The sequence below is a fragment of the Phasianus colchicus genome, chromosome 8 (assembly GCF_987193195.1).
Source record: "Phasianus colchicus chromosome 8, bPhaCol1.hap1.1, whole genome shotgun sequence".
NCBI lineage: Eukaryota > Metazoa > Chordata > Aves > Galliformes > Phasianidae > Phasianus > Phasianus colchicus.
Window position 1 is genome coordinate 1,953,082 of NC_143443.1, and position 20,313 is coordinate 1,973,394.

The 20,313-nt window shown below is 40.7% G+C and overlaps 1 protein-coding gene across 3 annotated transcripts in view; it reads left to right on the forward strand.

The window, feature by feature from the left end:
- The window catches only part of PRKG1 (protein kinase cGMP-dependent 1), a 395,197-nt gene that overhangs the window by 327,260 nt on the left and 47,624 nt on the right, over positions 1–20,313 (forward strand). For all 3 annotated transcript variants that reach the window (XM_090144719.1, XM_031602529.2, XM_090144720.1), the window contains one exon: positions 4,538–4,612. In XM_090144719.1, coding sequence (XP_090000845.1) covers positions 4,538–4,612 — 75 coding nt within the window. The remainder of the gene's footprint in view (positions 1–4,537; positions 4,613–20,313) is intronic.

Genomic DNA, 20,313 nt, shown 5'->3' on the forward strand with positions numbered 1-20,313 from the left:
CACCTCCAGGGATGGACGGGGCATCCACAGCCTCTCTGGGCAGCTGTTCCAGCACCTCACCACTCTCATAGGAAAGAACTTCCCCCTGACATCCAACCTAAATCTCCCCTCCCTCAACTTCAAACCATTTCCCCTTGTCCTGCTGTTATCTATCCTTTCCAAGAGTTGATTCCCTTCCTGTTTGTAGGCTCCCTTTAGGTACTGAAGAGTTAAGAGTTTACTTCTTGCCATAAAAAAAAAGAGCGTATTTGTACCAGTTCATGTGTATTCTAAAAAACAAGCTTTGTAAAAGGTAGGAAAGATTTCCATAGAATTTCAGAATATATTCCAGGTTTCAACATGTCTGTGCACACTGTCCTGGAGGAAGAGGTTCCATTAACCCAACAGGGCAAACAGATGCAGGTGGTGGCAAAGCTGACCATAAGAGGATAACAGCTTTGTAGTGAATTTGGACAGGCTATCTTTCTGGAGCAGGTGCTCTTCTTGCCATCACTGAAGCTGTGGGAATTGGGAAATCAACTTGAAAACATCAGCAAAATCCACATGTTGTTCAAGGCAATTGTCAGGCTACTCAGCGCAGTTTCTGACCATTTGTGATTTGTGGAACCATTATGTGCATGAGGAACTAGAAAGCTTTTTGTATTTCTTTCTGATGGAAGATATGATCTCAGTAAACATATTAATATTTTATAACAGTTTTCGTTGTCAGATCTCATTTATTCTTTTTTGGTTTTTTTTTTTTTCCTTAAGAATTCATAGGTGTTTTTTTTATTTCTAATCTACTAAGGCCCTATGTGAAACAAAGCAGAAGCTGGTGGTTTCATGTTAACTACTGTGGTACTGCAGTCATTTATCCTGTAGGAAGAAAGTAATGGTGGGAAGTGGACAACATGGTTGACTCCAAAGTATTTCAAACTTGGCCTTGACGTGACTTGTCTTAGTGACTTTTTGGGCTCCAGGAAGGTGTTTTTGGGTTTGTTGTAGAAGTAGAATGGACTGGCTGGGGGAAAGTTGGTAATTCAAATACGCTGAATGTGATAGATGCTTTAAAGCTTTGCAAAAGGCATCTGATAAAAACTGTGTAGGCACAAGTGGGACAACCTTGAGCATCTGTTTCGTAACTCAATTTGAATAAACACGTACAGACGCTTCACTTGTGACTGCTTTGCATGGACTTAAAACAGGAAGAAAACTTGCAAAACACGTTTGTAAAACTTAGATCATTTTTGACACCCCAGGAGAGCAGTTTGTGCAGATTAATCTTTTATTTATATGTGATTTTTTTTTTTCCTCCGTATAATTTATTTATGTTGATAAGAATATTTTCCTGGAGCACCAAGATTTCCAAGGTGTAAATGTTGTGGGTGCTAGGAGTACAAAATCACCCAATGCAAATGATGAGCTGAGACTCAGGGCACAGCTGCTCCTGACAGAGGCTGGCAGTGCTGCAGAACTGCCTGGTATTTGCAGATATTGAGCGCTAAATGATCTTTTTTCTGCTTACTGTCTTCTTCAGTTGTACGTGCTCATTTAGGGGCAGATATTTTTAAGGAAACCTTTTAAGTATTTCGGCTATTTTCAGTTTGGATTTTACATTATTGTCTTTATTTGTAAGCCTTCTTTTGGTTTGTGGGGGGATCGCTCTAAGGTTACTGTGTCAAACCTCTTGGCAATGGAGATCAGAAAAGAAGAAAAAAAAAAAAGGTATTATCCTAGCATGACTGACCTTACACAAGCTAAGCTGAATGCTTTCACTGGAGATACTCATTTCTGCTGCTTTACTATTTTTCCCAGTTGGGGTGAGATTTATCCATGGAGAAAATTGGTTATGAGGAGAGAATGGAAAAAAAAAATGAAAAGAGAAGGCTGTGCAGAGAAAAACTGAGCAGTTCTCTGATGAAAGTCTTGGGGATGTTACAACCAAGATGACAGGCAATAAGAGAGTGACTCCAGCGGACTTCTAAATCCCTCCCAGTCCAAAATCTGGTTCAGGACAATCAAAGAAAAACTGAAGGGTATTAGACTGACTGTTGTTACTCCTTCCTGTGACTTCTTTTTTGCCTACGTACTGTCTCACTAGACAAAAATCTGTTCCCATTGCCAAGAAAAAAAAAAAAAAGTCTAACCCCACCACATTTTCTTAACCACATGAAAGCAACCCCAAGCCTTGCTATTTTAAATTGCATTTGAAGCCTTAGGTCATGCCTTGTAGCATGCCAGGAGGATTACAGTGTTGCTCAGTTGCCTAAATAGCAGTTTGTGAAGCATTAACATCTACGTCTTGCTTTACTTTCACTGCTGTCTTGCAAGGGCTTGGCTTCATCCAATGACTCATATTCATCTCTAGACTAACAAACCTTGCTGTGTCAAACCCTGGAGCTGAATTTTTTGTGCTTTCACTGCTGAGTAAGGGATTTTGCATTGAAAAGATCCTCACATCCAAATAGCAAAGCATGCAACCTGCTTAACTTCTGCCTCGCTAGAAGCTCCTAATGCAATTTCAGTGGAAGAGCAAAGGGATCCTTTCCTTCTCCTCTTCATTAATGAGCTCTTGTAGCTTTGCCTGTGCTGCGTAAACGATTCCCTAGACTGCATAATTAATATTACAAATTAAGCAAAATTGCACCATGAGGGAATTTGTGTGGGTGCAGGGTATTTCCAGAACGGTGATGACTATAATTACACAAAAGGCCATGGTGGGAAGCCCTGTTACAGCACGTAACTCTAGATCCAAACAGTATAAATAGATCTCCCGACTGTGACCTCTTGTCTTTTATTTATTACAATAATGGCTAAAATGCAGCTTTTTCCAGCTGCCATTTGTAAAGCAAGAGCAGATAATAATTAAGCCTTACTTCATTCTTCTGGAAATTGTATCCTCCACTCGTAGTGCACACACCATGCTACTTCTCCTAAGGTCAGACATCTCCTGATGCAGCAAGACATTTAAGCTCCCCCTTAAGAACTTGCAGAGTGTTTGAGATTATTCAGCAAAGCACGATCCAAACAGCTTCACCACCCTTAAAGGCAAAGGGAACGCGATGTCACAGGATGTAATGTTTTCTACAGATACATTCTATTAAAGCCAAATGCATCCGTTGGGTGAAAATACTTCTCTTTATCACCATATTTTCACTAACAGCTGAGATTCATGGCTCCTTATCCTAAAATGTCATGCATTCAGAAATCAGATCTTTAGAGGGAAAAAAACTGAAAACTGTTACCTTCATCTGCATTCATCATCTGATGAATAGCATTAATTCTCTTTTGTCCTGAAATTCTTTAGTAAGACAGGACAATGCGAAGTATTTTCTTCTTACTTCTGTGTGTGTAAATATGGCCCTAGGTGGTGGCGTTCTGTTTTTTTGATGGTTTTTTTTTTTTCAACTTTTCAATTACTTTTGAAATTTTGTTTGATTAAAAAGCCATTCTGTTCTTCTTTTCATACCTCATGAGGGTCAGGACCATATAGAAAAATACTGCAGGGTTCTCCATTTTGAAGCTGTGGCCTTAGGGCTTGATTAGTCACAAGGCTAAGCATTGTAGTTGGGAGCAGCTCATCCTTCCAAATTAGCTTAGCTCTTTCCTTGTTTTGCTAGTTCATTCTTTAAACTAAAATCCCACCCCATGCGAGACACACGCATGCACTGGCAAACAATGCAAGAGTGTAGAAGGGAAGTATAATTTTCACTCGAAATTTTCAGTTATATTGATTTCAGTTATTAACATTATTTAAAACATTCAAACTTGCATTCCTTTTGTAGTTCCTGACGCTGTGTAATACCACTTCCACAGACACAACAGTCACCATTTTCATTGTTGTTTCCTCTGGAGCGATGCTTGTTACTTGATTGACTGGTCATCAGGTCCATTTGTTTGAGTCACTCACGATATAAAAAGATTTTCTAAGTCTTTTTTCCATATGTTTATGCCTTTTGCACCTCCCTTGGGGCAGGGGATGGTGTTAGGGGGCTGCTCAAACTACTGCTAGCTTGTACCAGGGATGGCTCAGGAGTGCTGATTGTCTCTCTCACTCAATGTTCAGCCTAATTAAAGCCAAATCTAGTTAAGCATTCCAGCTTATGATAATTTGCTTATCTTTCTCCCTTTGCTTTCTTTTCCTTCTCTGCTTTTTTTGTTTTTTGTTTTTTTCCCTCTTCTTATTTCTCCCTTCTCTGTTTTGGTTGCTGCTTCTCTTGCACTGAGAAAGCTTAGATATTGAAGTAAAGATTATCCTTCACTTCAAAAACAGGGATTTCTTGGGTTTCTGGTTGGAGAGCAGGGTATGATAGTGGCACTTCAACATCATGGGACTTATCAGCCAAATTGACAATGCCAGATTTACTGTGAAACTTGTTGGAATTGGGTTCAGTCCCTGAAAAAGCTGGATAAAGAAGTTTGGACATTCATGGTTGTTATCCAGGGTCATCAAGGGGCACCCCCTGGTTGCTGCTGAAGAGCCACATTGGCTTGCATGGCTCCCTCCAGATGGACATTGTTCTCTTACCAAAAAATGCACCTTTGTTTTCTTTCACAGCTCCTTCAAACATCTGATTGGCGGCCTAGATGACGTTTCCAATAAAGCCTATGAAGATGCAGAAGCAAAAGCAAAGTAAGTGTTGGCTTGTTGTGTTCAGCATGGAATCTTCACCTAATTTTTCTTTTCCTAATGGTTTTCTTGATAGTGAATATTGCAATTCCAAAAAACCTGCATTTTCTCAACATAGCAGTGTAAAACAGCTTAAACAAGCAGTGAATGAAGTGCTTACTCTTAATTTCCCTCTGGATGAGCCTAATTTTATTTCCCTGGTGCTCTCTGTGAGTATGGAAGGGCCAGGTGAACATCGTGTCCCCAGGCAGGTGCCCAGCTGGGTGGTCCCAAAGTCACTGTGATGTGTGAGTCCAGAGAAGCCTCAGACCCTAAAGAAAAATCACAAAATAGTTCTTCTGACAGGTGGGAAATTACAGGTCTTGAAGACAGCAAGTAATGAGGGAAATTGCTGTTTTATATGAGTTTTCTTTAGAGAGCTGCAGTCTTTCCGAAACATTTTCATAGTGTCAAAACCTCTTCCGAGACAAAGAATGGTAAGTGAAGTTTGTCATTTTTGAGTGAATGCTACAGTTATTTTGACATGAAGCAATATATTTGTCTGAATTCCTAGCTATAAATACTCATTTGTTTCAGGAGCGAGCTGCAGTGTACTGTGATTTTAATATATTCCCCCCCAAAAAACACTCATAATTCATTCGTGATGTACAGTTGGTTTTTAAATGAAAGATTTTTGTATGTCCACAGTTGATTCTATAACAATAATAAAGCTTATAGAGAAGAACACATTACAATTCAAGTGATGGTGAGTATAAACCAATAAGATTCAAAAGCCAGAGTCGTTTACAAGATAACTGAAGTTGCTATGTAAAAAATGATTTTACTGCTTTTTTTTCCTTCTTCCCACGTTAAAGAAGGGGTTGGGTGTTTTCTCCAAATCACATACTCAGAATGAGCATCTTTTAATCAGTGGTCGAAATTTAAGTCTGCTCTGAAGTCACACATGGACTTCTCATCAAACCAAAGTGGATTGAAATAGAGTATTGCAAAGGTATTCACACTTCTACAGAGAGAAAACGAAACAACCTACATGATTATTTAACTAAAAATATTGATTGTTTGCTTCAGAAAGCAAATATAAATCCTAAGAAACTCAGTTTCTTGGACAAGACTTACTAATTTTGCAAAGTACCTGCAAACTAAGATTTTTTTATTTTATTATCATATTCGATTGATACTAGAAATACATTTTTAAACGTGTTTTTTTATGTTGTGGGGTACTAGAAGACACCTTACGGTTTCATTATTCACCTGCCTCCAATCAAACTTATAAGATTATTTTCCAAAAGCTGAAGTTCCCCCAAATCCTTCTCTTAATTAAAAAAGGGAGGAGGTTATCAGCCTCTTCTCCCATCCCAAAAGGCAGGATGATTGGAGCAGAACACAAAGTCAGATGGACAGCATGTTATCATAGTGCTTAAATGGCTATCATGTGTTATAGAGAAATGTACTGTACATTGCTATGCATGCAGTCTAGTAGTACTAGCTATGAACTTGAAAATAATGCTACTGGTTTGAAAATTAACCTAAGTAATTTAGAGAGATGGTCTTAAGTACTCCAAGGCAGTATGGTTAGGTTGCAGTTGGACTTGATGATCTTGAAGGTCTCTTCCAACCTGAGCCATTCTATGATTCTAAGCACTTTTATTTTTTTTCAGATTTGATTTTCAGTGTTACTGTTCAGGTTATTGTGATTTCTGTCTGAAAAAAAGGTGGAAAGCACTGATAATGAAATTGGGGATTTTTTAATTTTATTAATGAGATGATGATGTTTTCACAGACACTTTAAAGAGTCACGCCAGAATCCGTTGGCACTAAGCAAAATTTACCAATAGAACTTGCCATTTCCCATTTCATCATCTGTATTCTCACATTCTCAGTTCTGAGCTGCATTTTTAATAGGGTATCATGTAGTCATATATCTTCACAATGTTTGTGTATGCAGGTTGTAACGGAAAATTTTTCATGCTGGATTTGTGACTTTTAGGGAAAGCTTTCAGGATCTGTTGCACAACTTACCTCTAGGAGGGCTAATTTTGGACCTATTTTGGATAAACTCATCATAGAATCATAGAATCAGCAAGGTTGGAAGAGACCCACAAGATCATCCAGTCCAACCATCCACCCATCACCAGCAGTTCACCAAAAATTCATTTGATTAATCAACGTTTTGTTCCTTTATGTTCATTTTGTCAGTTTTGAGCTTTTACATCCTTTATGCCTGTCCTTTTCTTCTAATGCCAACTGTTTTGTCCAAATGAAAGGAAAAAGCAGAGGGTTGCTGATAATAGAGGAGTTGTTTCCTCAAAGGAGGAATTGATTGCTTTTGTTAGCAACTATTCCTGCCATCTTAGAGGCCAGTGCTTGAGTCCTGTCACTCAATACTGTAGGGGACAGCGACATTATTAACTGTCATATATTGACTTCTTGTCTTTGGAAAAGCAGAAGGGATCAGTGCTGTCTGCCTTGAAAAACATTACATAAGGAATGCTTTTTCAAAATAATACGGCATTATTTAGTCGAATACCACATTCGCATTTGCTTGCCCCTTGAAAGCAAGTGCATGCCTGCAAAATGATGAATAGAATAGGAAATAATGACAAAGTTACTCCAAGGCTGGTGTGAGATACATTGCAAAGTTTTATCCCTCGTATTATTGTTTCTATATCTCACAAGATAAGACTCCTCTGGGGGAAGAGTCTACTTGGCAGAAATTTTAACCTGGATTACTTTTCAAGCTGCAGTTAATTAACTTTAGCTAATTGTCCTTCAAGAGCTTATCTACTCTGAGAAGTTTGCAAAATGGAAGAAAACAGCACATAAAGCACATTCAGGTACTCAAATTACATTAAAAAAAAATTCCTGTTTTTGCATCCTTGTAGCTAGAATCTCATTTTCAATGTTCACACAGCAGTGACAGAAGGCATTTGGATGGAGAGAAGTTTTCTGTATACCCTTACTCACCATGTGCCAGGTGGATCCATGCAAAGCTCAGACATTCAGCAGCCATAAACACACAGAGTAAATGCAAAGGACATCATTCTAAGACTTCATTACAGCTTCAAACCCTGCTTTTGGTTGGTGTGGTGGACACATTCGGGGCTGATGTGTGAAGGGTGTAACACTTCTATCTATTGCTGCCACTTAAGAAATACAAAGCAAGTTTTTAAAAAATCTACAGATAGCAGCACATATATTTTCTTATAAATCTATCAGTATCAAGATGACTGTTAAATTCCTATTACTTTGTAAATGCCTGATCTACAAAAGCACAAGTGTAGACTACATCCACATCCAATAAAGGGTCTGTGTTCCTAAAGTAGGACATAGGCCCTGGGCAGGTGTTCATTGCAAAAATGAGTACCAAATTGGTAGCACTGTATTTTATTTTATATCTGTTTTAGAAGATGGCAAGAACTTTGTAGGGCAGAGCTGATGGTCTGAGTGCAGGACATGTCTGAAAGGTTGCTGGGCAAACGTTACAGGGTCCGAAGAGCTTTCCATGCATGCAGAAATCCTCCAGTTCCAAATGGGCAGAACAGCTTCTTGTTGAGTTCATCTCTTTCCAATCTGATGTTTTCCCAGCCAACCCTGAGATATGGCTGGTGTGCTCCTAGAACCACAGAAAACATGGTAGCTGTCAAAGCAAACAACACAGGTACTGTCGAAAGCAGTGCCATTCAGTTTCTCATGTGCTCAAGCTGAGTTATCTTCAGTACTATATTATGAGTTGCCTTAAATTCATGTGACTATAAAAATTCTAGCTTAATATATCTTCTGATGTATCTTTTAGTTTTATATTTTGGAAGGACTTTTTCCTGTTTTTTTGGGTTTTTTTTGCAAGCTTGGGTGTGTTAGTTCCCCTTACATCCATTCTCTGTGATCAGTTTCTTGATTCATAGAATCAGTGATTGATGTTTGAGTTGGGAGGGACCTTTGAAGACCATCTGATCCAACTCCCCTGTAATGAACAGGGACACCTTCAGCTAGATCAGGTTGCTCAGAACCTCATCCAGCCCAACCTTCGGTGTCTCCAGGGGTGGGGCACAAATTTGATTAAATCACAAATAACCACTATAGTTAATATTCTGCTCCTACAGTGTATTCAGAGTTAATAAATCCATCAACTAACAAATGTTAGAGTTACATTCCTGCTGGTGTCGAGCTGAAGGCAAGAGGCAAGCTTTTAATTTGGTTCATGTTCTGAGAAAGCAGGAGTTTCAGAAGAGGACCACACGCTGTATGTGGAGCTTCATTGCTATTTGAGGCAGGAAAGAGATACCTAAGCAAGCAGACCAATCTAAGCGTAGATTTGTTCCAGATGGAGTCACTAGTGCAACTCAGAAGTCCAAGAAGAAACTGGTGGTTTCTACTGCAGTTTTTGGTGCCATGTGAGGTGAGAATTCAGCAAACACTGCTCCCACCAGGCAAACAAATCTCTTCTGCTGAGTCTTCCCCATCCAGAAAATTCCTGAGGTTAATCCTGCAGCCTCCTTTATGCACTGACATGGCCATCAGATGAGGTCAGGCTTGGTCCCACTTGTCTTTGACACGGCTGTGGCAAGGGAGAGGCCCCTGCCATGAAAGCAATGGGGACAACTGCAAGGTGCCCCTCACCAGCACACCAGGAATATTAGTGGCTGCCTGGGCATTGCTCTGCCAAGCAGAGCATGTCTGCCCTGATGGCCAGGTTCCCCACGCTCCTCTTCTCCCATCACAGCCAGAATTGTCTGCTGATGTTGATCTCCTGTGGCAGCGGGGCTTGAAATTAATACCCTATTGAAATCCAGACACTGGTGCCTTTATGATATTGCTCCAGGCTCTCTGCAGACATGGGCTATTTTGATTGCACTTTTTGCTTTCTTTCATTCGAGTTCCATGACAACCCTGAGGGTAAACATTTGATACTCACAGCCAAATTCGTCGTCTTTTTATGAGACTTGAAGGAACAGGGACCTTTGTGTAGGTATACAGAGGCCTTTTCTTTTCCTAGCAGCTCTGGCCCCAGATGCCATCATCTTTACTTGTTCCGTTTTCTAAAAACAGCTCCATCCAACCCTTTTATTTTATTTGAGCAGTCATCCCATCTGTCATTTTTAGCCTTTGTATTTCACTACATTTTTTATAACAAAGCATCTCAGCCATTTACTGACTTATGCAGAGTGTTATTAATATTCTTTAACGTTGTATGCATACTTTCTAGGCATTTTTCCCCTTCCATCCCAGCTTTAAAGATAAATCTGATGTTATTCTAATGAGAAAGATAGAGGTACCTCTTTACATTTCCAAGTAGATAAGGTGACATGATGCCCCATCTTCCAAAATGGTAACATGTAGGGTACATTTAGCACTAGCATTCTCTGCCATGCCAATTTAGGAAGACTTTTTGGCTCAGCGAGTACCTGTGTGCTTGGTTGGTGCAACCTGCTGGTGCCTCTTGCAGGGTTTGGTAGCTGATGCACAGGTGCCATCTACTGTTCAGGACTTCCAGGACGTGTTAGAAGGAGAAAGCATGTTCAAGTATCCGTTGTTCCTCCTCAGTGGTGCATCTTGGAGGGCTACTGCTCTGTATGTGTTTCCTACCTATGCAGCCTTTGCCTATTTATTTATTTATTTATTTATTGCTTTATGAGGTTTCCTCTGGGAGCCATTTTTGTGGTTGAAATTGTCTCTGGGATTTGCATGCTTACTGCACTAGGTCTGCGTGAGGAATTAGCACAGATTGGTAAGAACGGATTTGCAGAGGAAAAAAAAAAAAACGTTGGTGGCAAGCACAGACTGTGCATTTCAATGGAGTTTTTTCTTTCGGAGTACTTCAAAGTCCTTCAGACTTGATGTTCAACAGTGCTCGGGGCAGTGCAGCACATCTTCCAGGCTGGCATTACCTGAAGGGAGCCTAGATCTCTTCTTAGTGTGGAAGGGAGCTGAGGATTTGCTTCAGAAGCGTGCTTCTCATCTGGGCTGAGAGATGCTTCAGTGCACCTTGCAGCAAAGACTGTTCAGTGATTCTCTCATTGCAGTGTTTGCCTGCAGGTGAGGCAGCTCTCTGGTGACACTTGTTGGTGTCCCTGTAGCACAGACATCGGCTCTTCTGTGCTTTGCAGTATCAGGGTGTGAGCTGTGGGCAATGCCTGGATGCATGCTGTGAGGCTGGAGTTGGCCCTAATGGTGTTCAGCTCCAAAAACGTGCCATGGCAGAACACAGCTTATCTGCCTGCCACCTCCTGTTCTGGTAAGGTGGCCAAGCTTTGCATGCAGGTACTGGGTCTGCAAGCATCGCTGCACATGGTGGTTTGGTCAGTATAGCCAGTGCATGGATTTTGTGTGAGTGATAAAAGGATTCTTTTGATTTCTTTATTTTTTAGAAAGATGAGCCAGGAAGGATTTTAAACCCTGACAAAAGTGAGATTTTTCAGTTAGAAGTTCCAAAATGGGAGCTACTGTATAAAGAGAATGACTCGGTAAAGGCTTGACTTCCTGTTGTCCACAGCTTTGGAAAACTTTGCTGAAATAATCCACTGTCCCCCCAGCGTCAGTGAAGTGTTGTGTGTGAAGATTATTGTTCTGCAAGAGAAAATATTTTCTGGCTTCCAGCATTCCAGAAGTTGGATGGAGCAAAGGCTGCAGTAATTGGCTCCGTCTCCCTCTGTGTCAATTGTTTTCTGCATTGGGGACCATATGGGAACTAGCTTTTGCCTTGGCTGGGTGCAGTGGGGGAAAAAAAGGCTATGGTTATTCGGACAGGGAGGAAAGAATCGCTCATAACTTGCCATCATTTCTTTTAGGCTCTATAAACAATTCAAATAACTCTTGCTATTTTGAGAAAAGGGAAACAAAAAAAGAAACCACTGAGAATGTGACTTTGCCTTTACATAGCAGTGTCTGGCCTTTGGTGTTTGGGACCTTTCTTGGAGTTTGGCATTAAATAATTTGTAATTGCATCCTGAAGCCAATGACAGTTTGCAACCACGTCTACCTATCAGTTCTTCCCAATTACCACAACAAATAGTTGTCTGCTTAGAAAATAAGTTCTCAGAAATTGAGATCATCCTGAGCGGTATCCCTGCATGAAGGCAATGGAGGTGGCTGAACTGTTACTTTTTTTGGCTGTGAATTGATATTTACTTGCAGACTGGCATTACTCATGCAGAGATGTGCGCTGAGTAGACTTTATGGCTGCTTTCCTCTGGAGAAAATGCACTGTGTAATGTACTGTGTCTCTCACAAGGGATAGATTAGATTAGCTTTTAAAAACAGGTCATTTTTATTTAGGTAATAATCTATATGCTTCTTCCTCGCTAACTTGACCTTTCAATATGATACTGGGCTGTGTCAGATGGCAGATTGAAGCGTTAGCAAAAAAAAAAAAGCAAAAAAGTACTTTTGAAGCAGGCTGCTATTATAATATTCTACTGCATTTGTTTTATAAAATTAGAGCCCATCTGAGCTCAGAGATGATGAAATAAAAATGCAGCAGGAAGCTTGCTGAAGATTATGAGTCTCATTCCAGTGGAAACAGAAGAATATTGTTGTGAATGCACCTAGACACTCAGCAGCTCAACTTGTACCTGCTGGCATTCGATGGAGGAGGAAAGGAGGTCTCTATGTATAAAAATATGAAACATTTTGGCTTTTATCTGAATGTTTTATTCTGAAACCACTGGGAATACTTTGCTAACCCTAGCATGGCCATTTGTGTAACGTAGTCTTGGGAGCTCTGAGCAGAAACTTTGGTACCCTTTGGCATCCATAAGGAATGGAGAGGCAAAGGTAACGTGAAAACATCATTGCAGTTTCCATCTGATGCTCACTGTGTTATTGGTTACCTCTGCAGCTCTCCAAGTGTTACAGCACAATGAGATGGGCTATTTTTGCCCTACTTTCCTCAGAGAGATGTCAGCAACGTGGGTGCTTGAATGGAGTCAAACATGGGACAAATAACATTGTGATTCTTCTTCTGTAGGGACCATCTGTTTTTGGAACTGCTAGGAGTAGTTTGGGCTTATTTCTGGCTTTTTTGGCACCCACTAGTGCAGTTGTCCATGGCTATACCTGACTTGCACTTATGGGATCTACCAGGATTTGGCTTAGATCTTACTTTCAGAACACTGGTTCTGAAAGCTGTTAAGGAAAGAAAGAAACATGAAGCCAGGCACCAGGAGGAGGTTTGGGAAGAAGAGATCTGAGCTGCAGGGAGGAGAATGAGGGGGGAGAGCACCATCTCCCCTCTGCTGACATTTCCTGGCAGATCTCTGAGATGAAGAAGTTTCTTCCTGTTTACACATGCAAGTTCAGACTGCGATGCAATGGCATCAGCTATAAAGTTTTGAAATTTTGGTGTATGCAATTATTTAAACACAAGAGAGAGGAGAAATACAGAACTTCACTCTCTGCTCTTTTGAAAATGAATTAATATTGTTTTCCCTGGGAAGGTAAGCATGGTACCCAAAAAATGCACAGCAAATTCTACTGACCCCTGAACAGTAATTGTGTCACATTCAGAAATGAAATTCAACCACTGAACTGTGAAATGGAAGAAATCTAATCCTGCTGTAGGTGAAAAACTCTACGCAAGCTTAACTCCAAAGTTACTGCTGACACCTCCATCCCACCTGCACAAGAGACACCAAAACAAACCTTTTGTCTTCCCTTTACAGTACGCAGGGTTGGTTTTCCTGAAGGTTCAGATTAATTTCTGGAGAAAGCTTACAGTGTAATGGAGCCCCCACTCAAGTTGAGATTTCTGCCCATGTCTCACCCTTATGTAGGGAGCATGAGCAATGGTGGAACGTTGCAGTACTGGCAGTGCAGTGCCTATGTTGCAGGCTGCCAAAACTCAACTGCAAGTGCATTTGCTATAATTTTTTCTCAGTGCCTGACTGAATACTCCATTAAATGATTTGGGAAGTGCTGAGCTTTAAGTATTTAAATTGCCTCCTCAAAAAAAATAATAATAATAAAAAAATACAGACCAAGAGGAAAAGCTCATGATTTAACTCATCTCACAGCTCTTTCATGTCTACAGTAAGATAAAATGTCAAAAATATAGATAAAGTGAAGTTTAGTATATGTGAGAAAGCTGAGTCTCTGCAAGCCTCTGGAGAGATGAGAAAAAGTCTGATCTTGCCCATTATTTTGGACATCAATGTAGAACTACCTGGAGGTTTCTAGTAGGGCGATTATAATTAAATTTCTGATGTAACTTTAAAGGACATCATTCACAACTGTATTGAAATTCATGTTCAGTAATGGGAATTAAGCATTTCCAGCTCTATCTGCTCAGCATACCATCACATGCAAACGTTTTTGTGCTCTGTCTTTAATACCTCGTAGGCTTTGCTGCTTCGTTTTCAGGTCTGATTTTCAGGGCAGCTCTGCTGAACGCATCAAACAACGCAATTTGTTGATAGCAAAACAAGGGATTAGTCTGATACAATCTCAACAAATTGTGCTCGGGAAGCATTTGTGGATTTGCAGTTGCAGCTCCTGAGTGAGGAAGAAGATTTGCCTGCCTGCTGATTATCTCCTATAAATGACTGTGCTGTACCTTCACCCACACCCAGCACAGCTGCAGGTGCATTTTCAGCTCCCTGTACTGACCCTAGGCTCAAATTAAATCAGGAGATTTGCTGCACTTGGTGCGTCGCCAAATCTGTCGTGCTTTAGGAAGATGCTTTCTAATAAAGGTGCATTTCTTGCACACTGAGGTTTTAATGGATAGCTGTCCCTTATTTCATTTAGAGCCAGCTTCTGTGCCGAAATGCTATCATTCATCTTGGATGGCAAAGTATATTCTTATTACTTGAGCTTCTTTTGGGAACTGGTAATAAGCAATGTGCTGGCAGTCGGCTGTGGCTCCTGTAACGTGTAGGAAAGCTGCCAGTCGGTCCCAACAGATGCTGGCTGTGCAGAAAAGCTAGTTACTTGGATGCTTTGAAAAATGAGCCATCTCTTTAAATTTCCCCGGCTTTCTAGCTTTCTGATTTCATACACTTAAGGAAATGAAGGTCTTAAGTTTATCTTTTCAAGATTTCAGAACTGCCTTATGATCTCATTACCAACCTGACTGCTTAACAGATAAGCTGTTTTAATAAGAATGCAAAAATCGAATCGTTAGATTTTGTATCTGGGTCAGGTATGGCCATAAAAATGTTTGTTAAGCACTGAGCATGTGCTTGGTAAAAGCATTAGCTCCTGCTTGTGACAGATAGCATTGAAACAAGAAAATAAAGCTCCAAAGTTCAGAGCTCAGGAAAGAAAGTCCTGTATGAAATTATTGCTGTTTCTAATGCACCCTGGCTAAATGATGAAGCTGACATTTAAAAAAAAAAAAAGGACTTGCTTTCACTTTTATTGTTGCAGCCTCTGCAAAGGGTAAAGTCCTCCAAGATTGAGTACCGGGAGCAGCCTCCCTGGCCCTGGACTGTGCTCAGCATTTCACAAAGTCCTCTTAAGATTAAATATAATTGCATTTTTCCTTCCAATCCACTAAAATAAAGCTCTACTTAACCAGAACCTTTAAAAGTTCACTTTAGGCGAACTTTTAAAAAGTAAGTAAGTGCAAAATTAAGGTATTTTCCTTTGTTTCTCTATGCCTTTTTTTTGTTTAAAGCGGGCAGGTTTTTATCATTGTCCAGAAAATCCAACTCCTATTGCTCCTGGAAATGGAGAATATATTCAAGGGAGAAATACAAGACATAAAGGCTGGAAGCAAGCAGTCCTGTTTCCTCGCTTTTTCCTAATGTGTTGCATAAAGGTTGGTGACGTTTTTGGATGAGTTAGGAGTCCCCTGAGTGAAGGGCACTTTTATAGCGAGCCTCTTTGAATGGCTTCAAGCATTCTGCAATATTGCTTTGAACATGGGTGGAGGAGAAATTTCAAATGTTTGTTTGACGGGCAGCATCTCCTGTGCCATTTTAATAGAGGAGACTCACATGAAAAGGCTGAGCTCTGGGTGTGCCAGGGGCCATATCACTCAAGAAGTCAACAGGAGCTACAAATAATGAATTCCCTTTTCAACATAATGATCGTTGGATGTCACATGTTGGATTGGAGAAAAAAAAAAAAAGAAAGAAAAAAGAAGAAAGAATTCTTACTCAGCTGAGATATTTTAAAGTTTTCCTAATTTCCCAGAAGTTTTTAGTGGGTGAAATGCTAGGAAGCTGAACGTTTTCAGTAGAAGCTGGTACAGTTACTTCTGCTGGGGTTCAGACCAGCCGTCACCCTTAGAAGGCAGCAAGATGAGGTGCTTGTAGGCATTCATAAGGGGAATGAAGTACGTCTATACAGGGCAAATATTTTTTTGCCTGAAAGCATGTTTAGAAAAATGCCTGTCAGGCCAGGCAGATGGCTACAGCTCCATCCTGGTTGGGCCACATGGGCTGCTTCCATGTGGATCCAGCAGGGCTGGAGGCTCAGCTTACATGGCTTGGAAGTCAGGAGGTCACTGCAGGGGTTGATATCAGGGAAGCTTTTTGGCTGTGCTTTGAGCTTTGTGTTCCATCACTCAACATAGAGGGATTTCCTCTGGCTGCACATCATTTTTGAGCTGGTTTTGCAAAATCTGTTCCACAGAACCTACCCTACGCTGTTGGCATGACTGTGGGAGCTGCTTATAAAATGAGCAAACTCATATAGCAGATAATTAAAGCACAGTGCACAATCAGAAACAGTTATCCAAAGAAGAACTTCACTCTATACACCGATGCTCATTTAAAATGATAAAATCCAACTTAAAACATCATAAACATCCATGAAATGAGTGTTTGTTTCTCCATTCCTGCAATGCTAAGCTCTAGGGTAAATATATGAGATTCAGTAATGATTTAGCTTGCCCAAGGAATTCAGGATCAGGCCCGCAGGCATTTTGGTTGTTCTGCAAATGAATGCTGTGAATGAGTTTTGAGGCCACAATGGCCTCATCTAGAATGCAATTTGATTCTAGAATGCAGTTATCAGCTGTTCATAGTCAGCACTCATTGACTCCAGTCTTTACAATTTATATTCCTTCTACTTTTTTGATAGGCTGAGCACTATCTAGCTTTTCTATTACAAGAGCACTCGTACCCAGTGCCTGTTGTTCATATTTATACGTCTAATAAAACATAACACTGTCAGCTTAGACCTGTTCATTTGTATTTTACACTTTCACTCTTTACTCTCAGTTTCTATGGGAACCCAGGCTGATGTGACAATAGAGAATAAAGGACTGAAGAGCAATCTTCAAACCATAGCTCCTTTTCTGTGCTGAATTGCCAGCATTACAGAGCAGGCACAAACAAGTACAGAGCCAAATAAACTTGGATGGGAAAATCAAGGCAAGTTAGACACAAGAAAGTTGATGGTAATTGAGTTTCCTCGTGGAGGAAGCACAGGGAGAAGATCCTCCTTCCTGAAATATTTTGCTTCGGTGGTTCTATGCTTTTTTGCTTTGAAAATCTGAGTTTGAAAACTGAAAGTTAGGTTTACGTTTTGTAATGAGGAGATAACAATGTTTATTGCCTGTTTTTGCAGCAATTTCAGGGCAAGGTTCTGCACTATAAGCGACAAGAACCTCTCTGTTTGGTGAAATTATTTACAGCTCATGAGCTGGAAGCATGACATATGTGTGCAATTCCATATATTTTGCTAGGAAGCATTTTCTAGTTCATATATTGCTGTAAATCATTTAGCATCCACTGCGTCAATATCTGCAGGTGAATCAAGGTGAGCAATATAGATTAGCTGAGATAATTAGCTGAAATAATTAGGAATTAGTAGGAAATAATTAGGAAAACCTCCTCAGGACATTCCTCACAGCAGTGTTGTGTACACAAATTTCCTAGGTGATGCTTGCATTTCAAACTGTCTTGGTTGAATGTGAATGTGCATTACTTTGAATGCAAATTGCATAATGCTGTGATTAATGAAAGAAAATAAGTGTGTCTTTCAACAGGTTTGGCTTTAAAGACAGTGCTTTGCCAAACTTTGCTCTTATGCAGAGTCACATAAACAGATATACATGGAAAAGGTCTGTGAAACTGAGCTTGGTAGGGCTAGCACCAGTAAAACTTACAAGCAATTCATCTGCACTGAGGTGGATTTTCACAGCTGTGTTGCTGAATATCAAGAAATGACTATAAAGAGACAACAAGATGTTCCTCCCACAGTCAGCTGAAGCAGGGCATCCTTTGGATGCACGGTGGTATCAATGCTATGCTCTTTTTTTCTTACAAGTGCTTGTTTTGAAGGTCAGTTGATGTGGCAGTCACACTGAGATAACCCTGCTCCTGATGGATACCTCTCCCTCTCACTACTCTCTTGAAGTTGCTTTGCCCTGTGCTTCCTGGTTGCTTTGCTTTTGCAGTAAAGGGATTTCAAAATGATCTTTTTATGTAACGTCTGAACTGGGAGGGGTGAGCATTTCACCTCTTAACACAGCATCTACTCATGCGTTTTATCCATGCCATGAAGTTGGTTTCTCTTTTCAGGCATCTCTTTTCAGTTTTACCCACATATTTATATATGGTTGTTATCTGTTGGCCATTAAATTGCCTTTGCAGTTTCAAACTGACTTTTCCAACAGTAGAAAAGCTTCAGTCAGCTCTTCTCTTGGGCAGATCTATATAATTTCTGCTGTCACTTCCCCAGATGATGGTCAGGACTTTCTGTCCTCTCTACCATGGTGCTCTGCAGCCCTCTGGATGTCCCTCAAAGTGTCTCTCAATTGTTCAACAGAAATGAATAAAGAATGCAGCAACTAGATTCTCTTCCCTTCTGGTAAATAGATGGGGATCTATGTTTGTAGATGTTCATTGAGATAAGCAGTGATGTAGCTGCCTTGGCCATCAGCTCTCCATCACTCCTTTTGGTGCTGCACATCTCCATGGTGGGAGAGAACCGATGCTCAGGGCAGAAGTCTCCAAAAAATGGTCTCCTTCACCTTCACTGAAAGCTTTGGACCTCCCCAGTGGGTTTTTTTTGACAACTTCATGTGGGCTTACTAATGATGTAGCCCTCTCCAACAGCTTGTAGCATCACAGCTTTGGAAGTAGCAAAGAACAGGTGGCTGTGCAAAGAGGCTGACTGTGTCATAGCGTTTGAGGACCCGGGCATCAGATTTAGCCCTGTTGTGAGAATTCCTAAAGTAAAACGTGGCCTCTTGGTTCAGATCACAGGCAGCCTCTGGGAGGTCAGCCCCCTGCAAGAGGCACAGGATCTCTGCTGCAGCCCCCGCAGGAAGAGCCAGGGAAGGAAAGCTGCCATCATCTCACACCTCTGTCCTGAATTCAGAACTGTCACCTACTGTGTGCTGCCCATACATCTGAGCTACTGGATGCTCTCAGCGTTTCGGTTTGTGGAGAAATGTGATCTCCTGATTCCCACACACATCCGAACGTGGGACACCGGAGCTCAGGGATTCCTCACTCCTTTCCGAGAAGGGAGAGAAGCAACAGAGCTGTATCTCTCCTGGTGTGCTTAAACCTCTTGGTTCCCACTGTGAGACTTGCATCTGGAGCTGTGCCTGCTCCTGGGGAGCATCCAGTCTATCAGAAACCATCAGGAACAAAAGGAAATTACTCAATATTGTGTAGCATCCTCAAGGAGGCAGGCATTTCTGACAAACCTCTTGCCCTTCCACTCGGCCATAGCAAGGAACTGCTATAAAAACTGAGGGTTAGATGAAAAATGGCAGAAAGGATGGGTTGAAGCTGCCATAGCCCAGTGGTGTCAGCAGCGACAAAGAATAAATTGAACAGGATGAAGACATGGAATCAATTAGGGAATAATATCTTTTTTACCCAAGCCTCCACTTCCTTTGCCTCTGCAATTTAAAAATAAAAATAAAAATGAGTGGTGTATAGACCTGATGTTAGAAAGGCAGGATTTTTAGGTCAGTTTGGAGCCCTACACCACAACTGCAGTGAAGAAGGCACTTGCTGGTCTTGGCTAGAAAGGACTGAAAGCCACTCTACTAGCAAATATGTATAAAGATGAAACACTGTTATCTGCATATGTGGTTTTTTTTAACACTTTTTCTAATTATTACTGTTTTGTCCTGCTGGATGCAGACATTCATAATACCTGTGTATCCCTTAGAAATGGCTCTGACCTTCCTTGGGCTGCCTGTTTTTAATCAGGAGTCGGTGGCGTTTGACGCCACAGCGCCTTACGGTAAAAAATTCACAATTATGCTTGTTGGGCATGTAGCTGAGTTCAGCCCTTTTGTAATTCATTATCAATTCCGTGTCATGGCAAGGAAAGCTAATTCAAAACCACTGCTGCCAATTCCAGGAAAAGAAGAAGGCATTAAGTCTCTTTTGGGAGTTTCAAGTGACAGCATAGCCATTAGTGGAGGGGAAATGCAGGAAGACAGTCTTTATCAGAAACCAAGTTTGTCTGCATAATTCCTCCCCAGGAGTCACTATTTACCTTTTGGCTAAGTATTATTTTTATTATGTGGAGAAGGAAGTGCTATTGGCTCTTTCTGTCTTATTAGTGAATAGCAGTTACAACTTTGTTGTTTATTAAGGATGCTGACAAAGCTAGAAAAAGAGCTAATTAAAACAGTGTGTGATTCTCTTTGAGAGCAGGAATGGATGAAAGATTTTGTATGTAAAGTAACCAGTGGGTGATATTGGAGAAGTGTTTGCAGTACAAAAATTGCTTGCTTTGATCTGATCTTTGTATCATATCATGGAATAAAGAGGATCATTCCTTTGTGA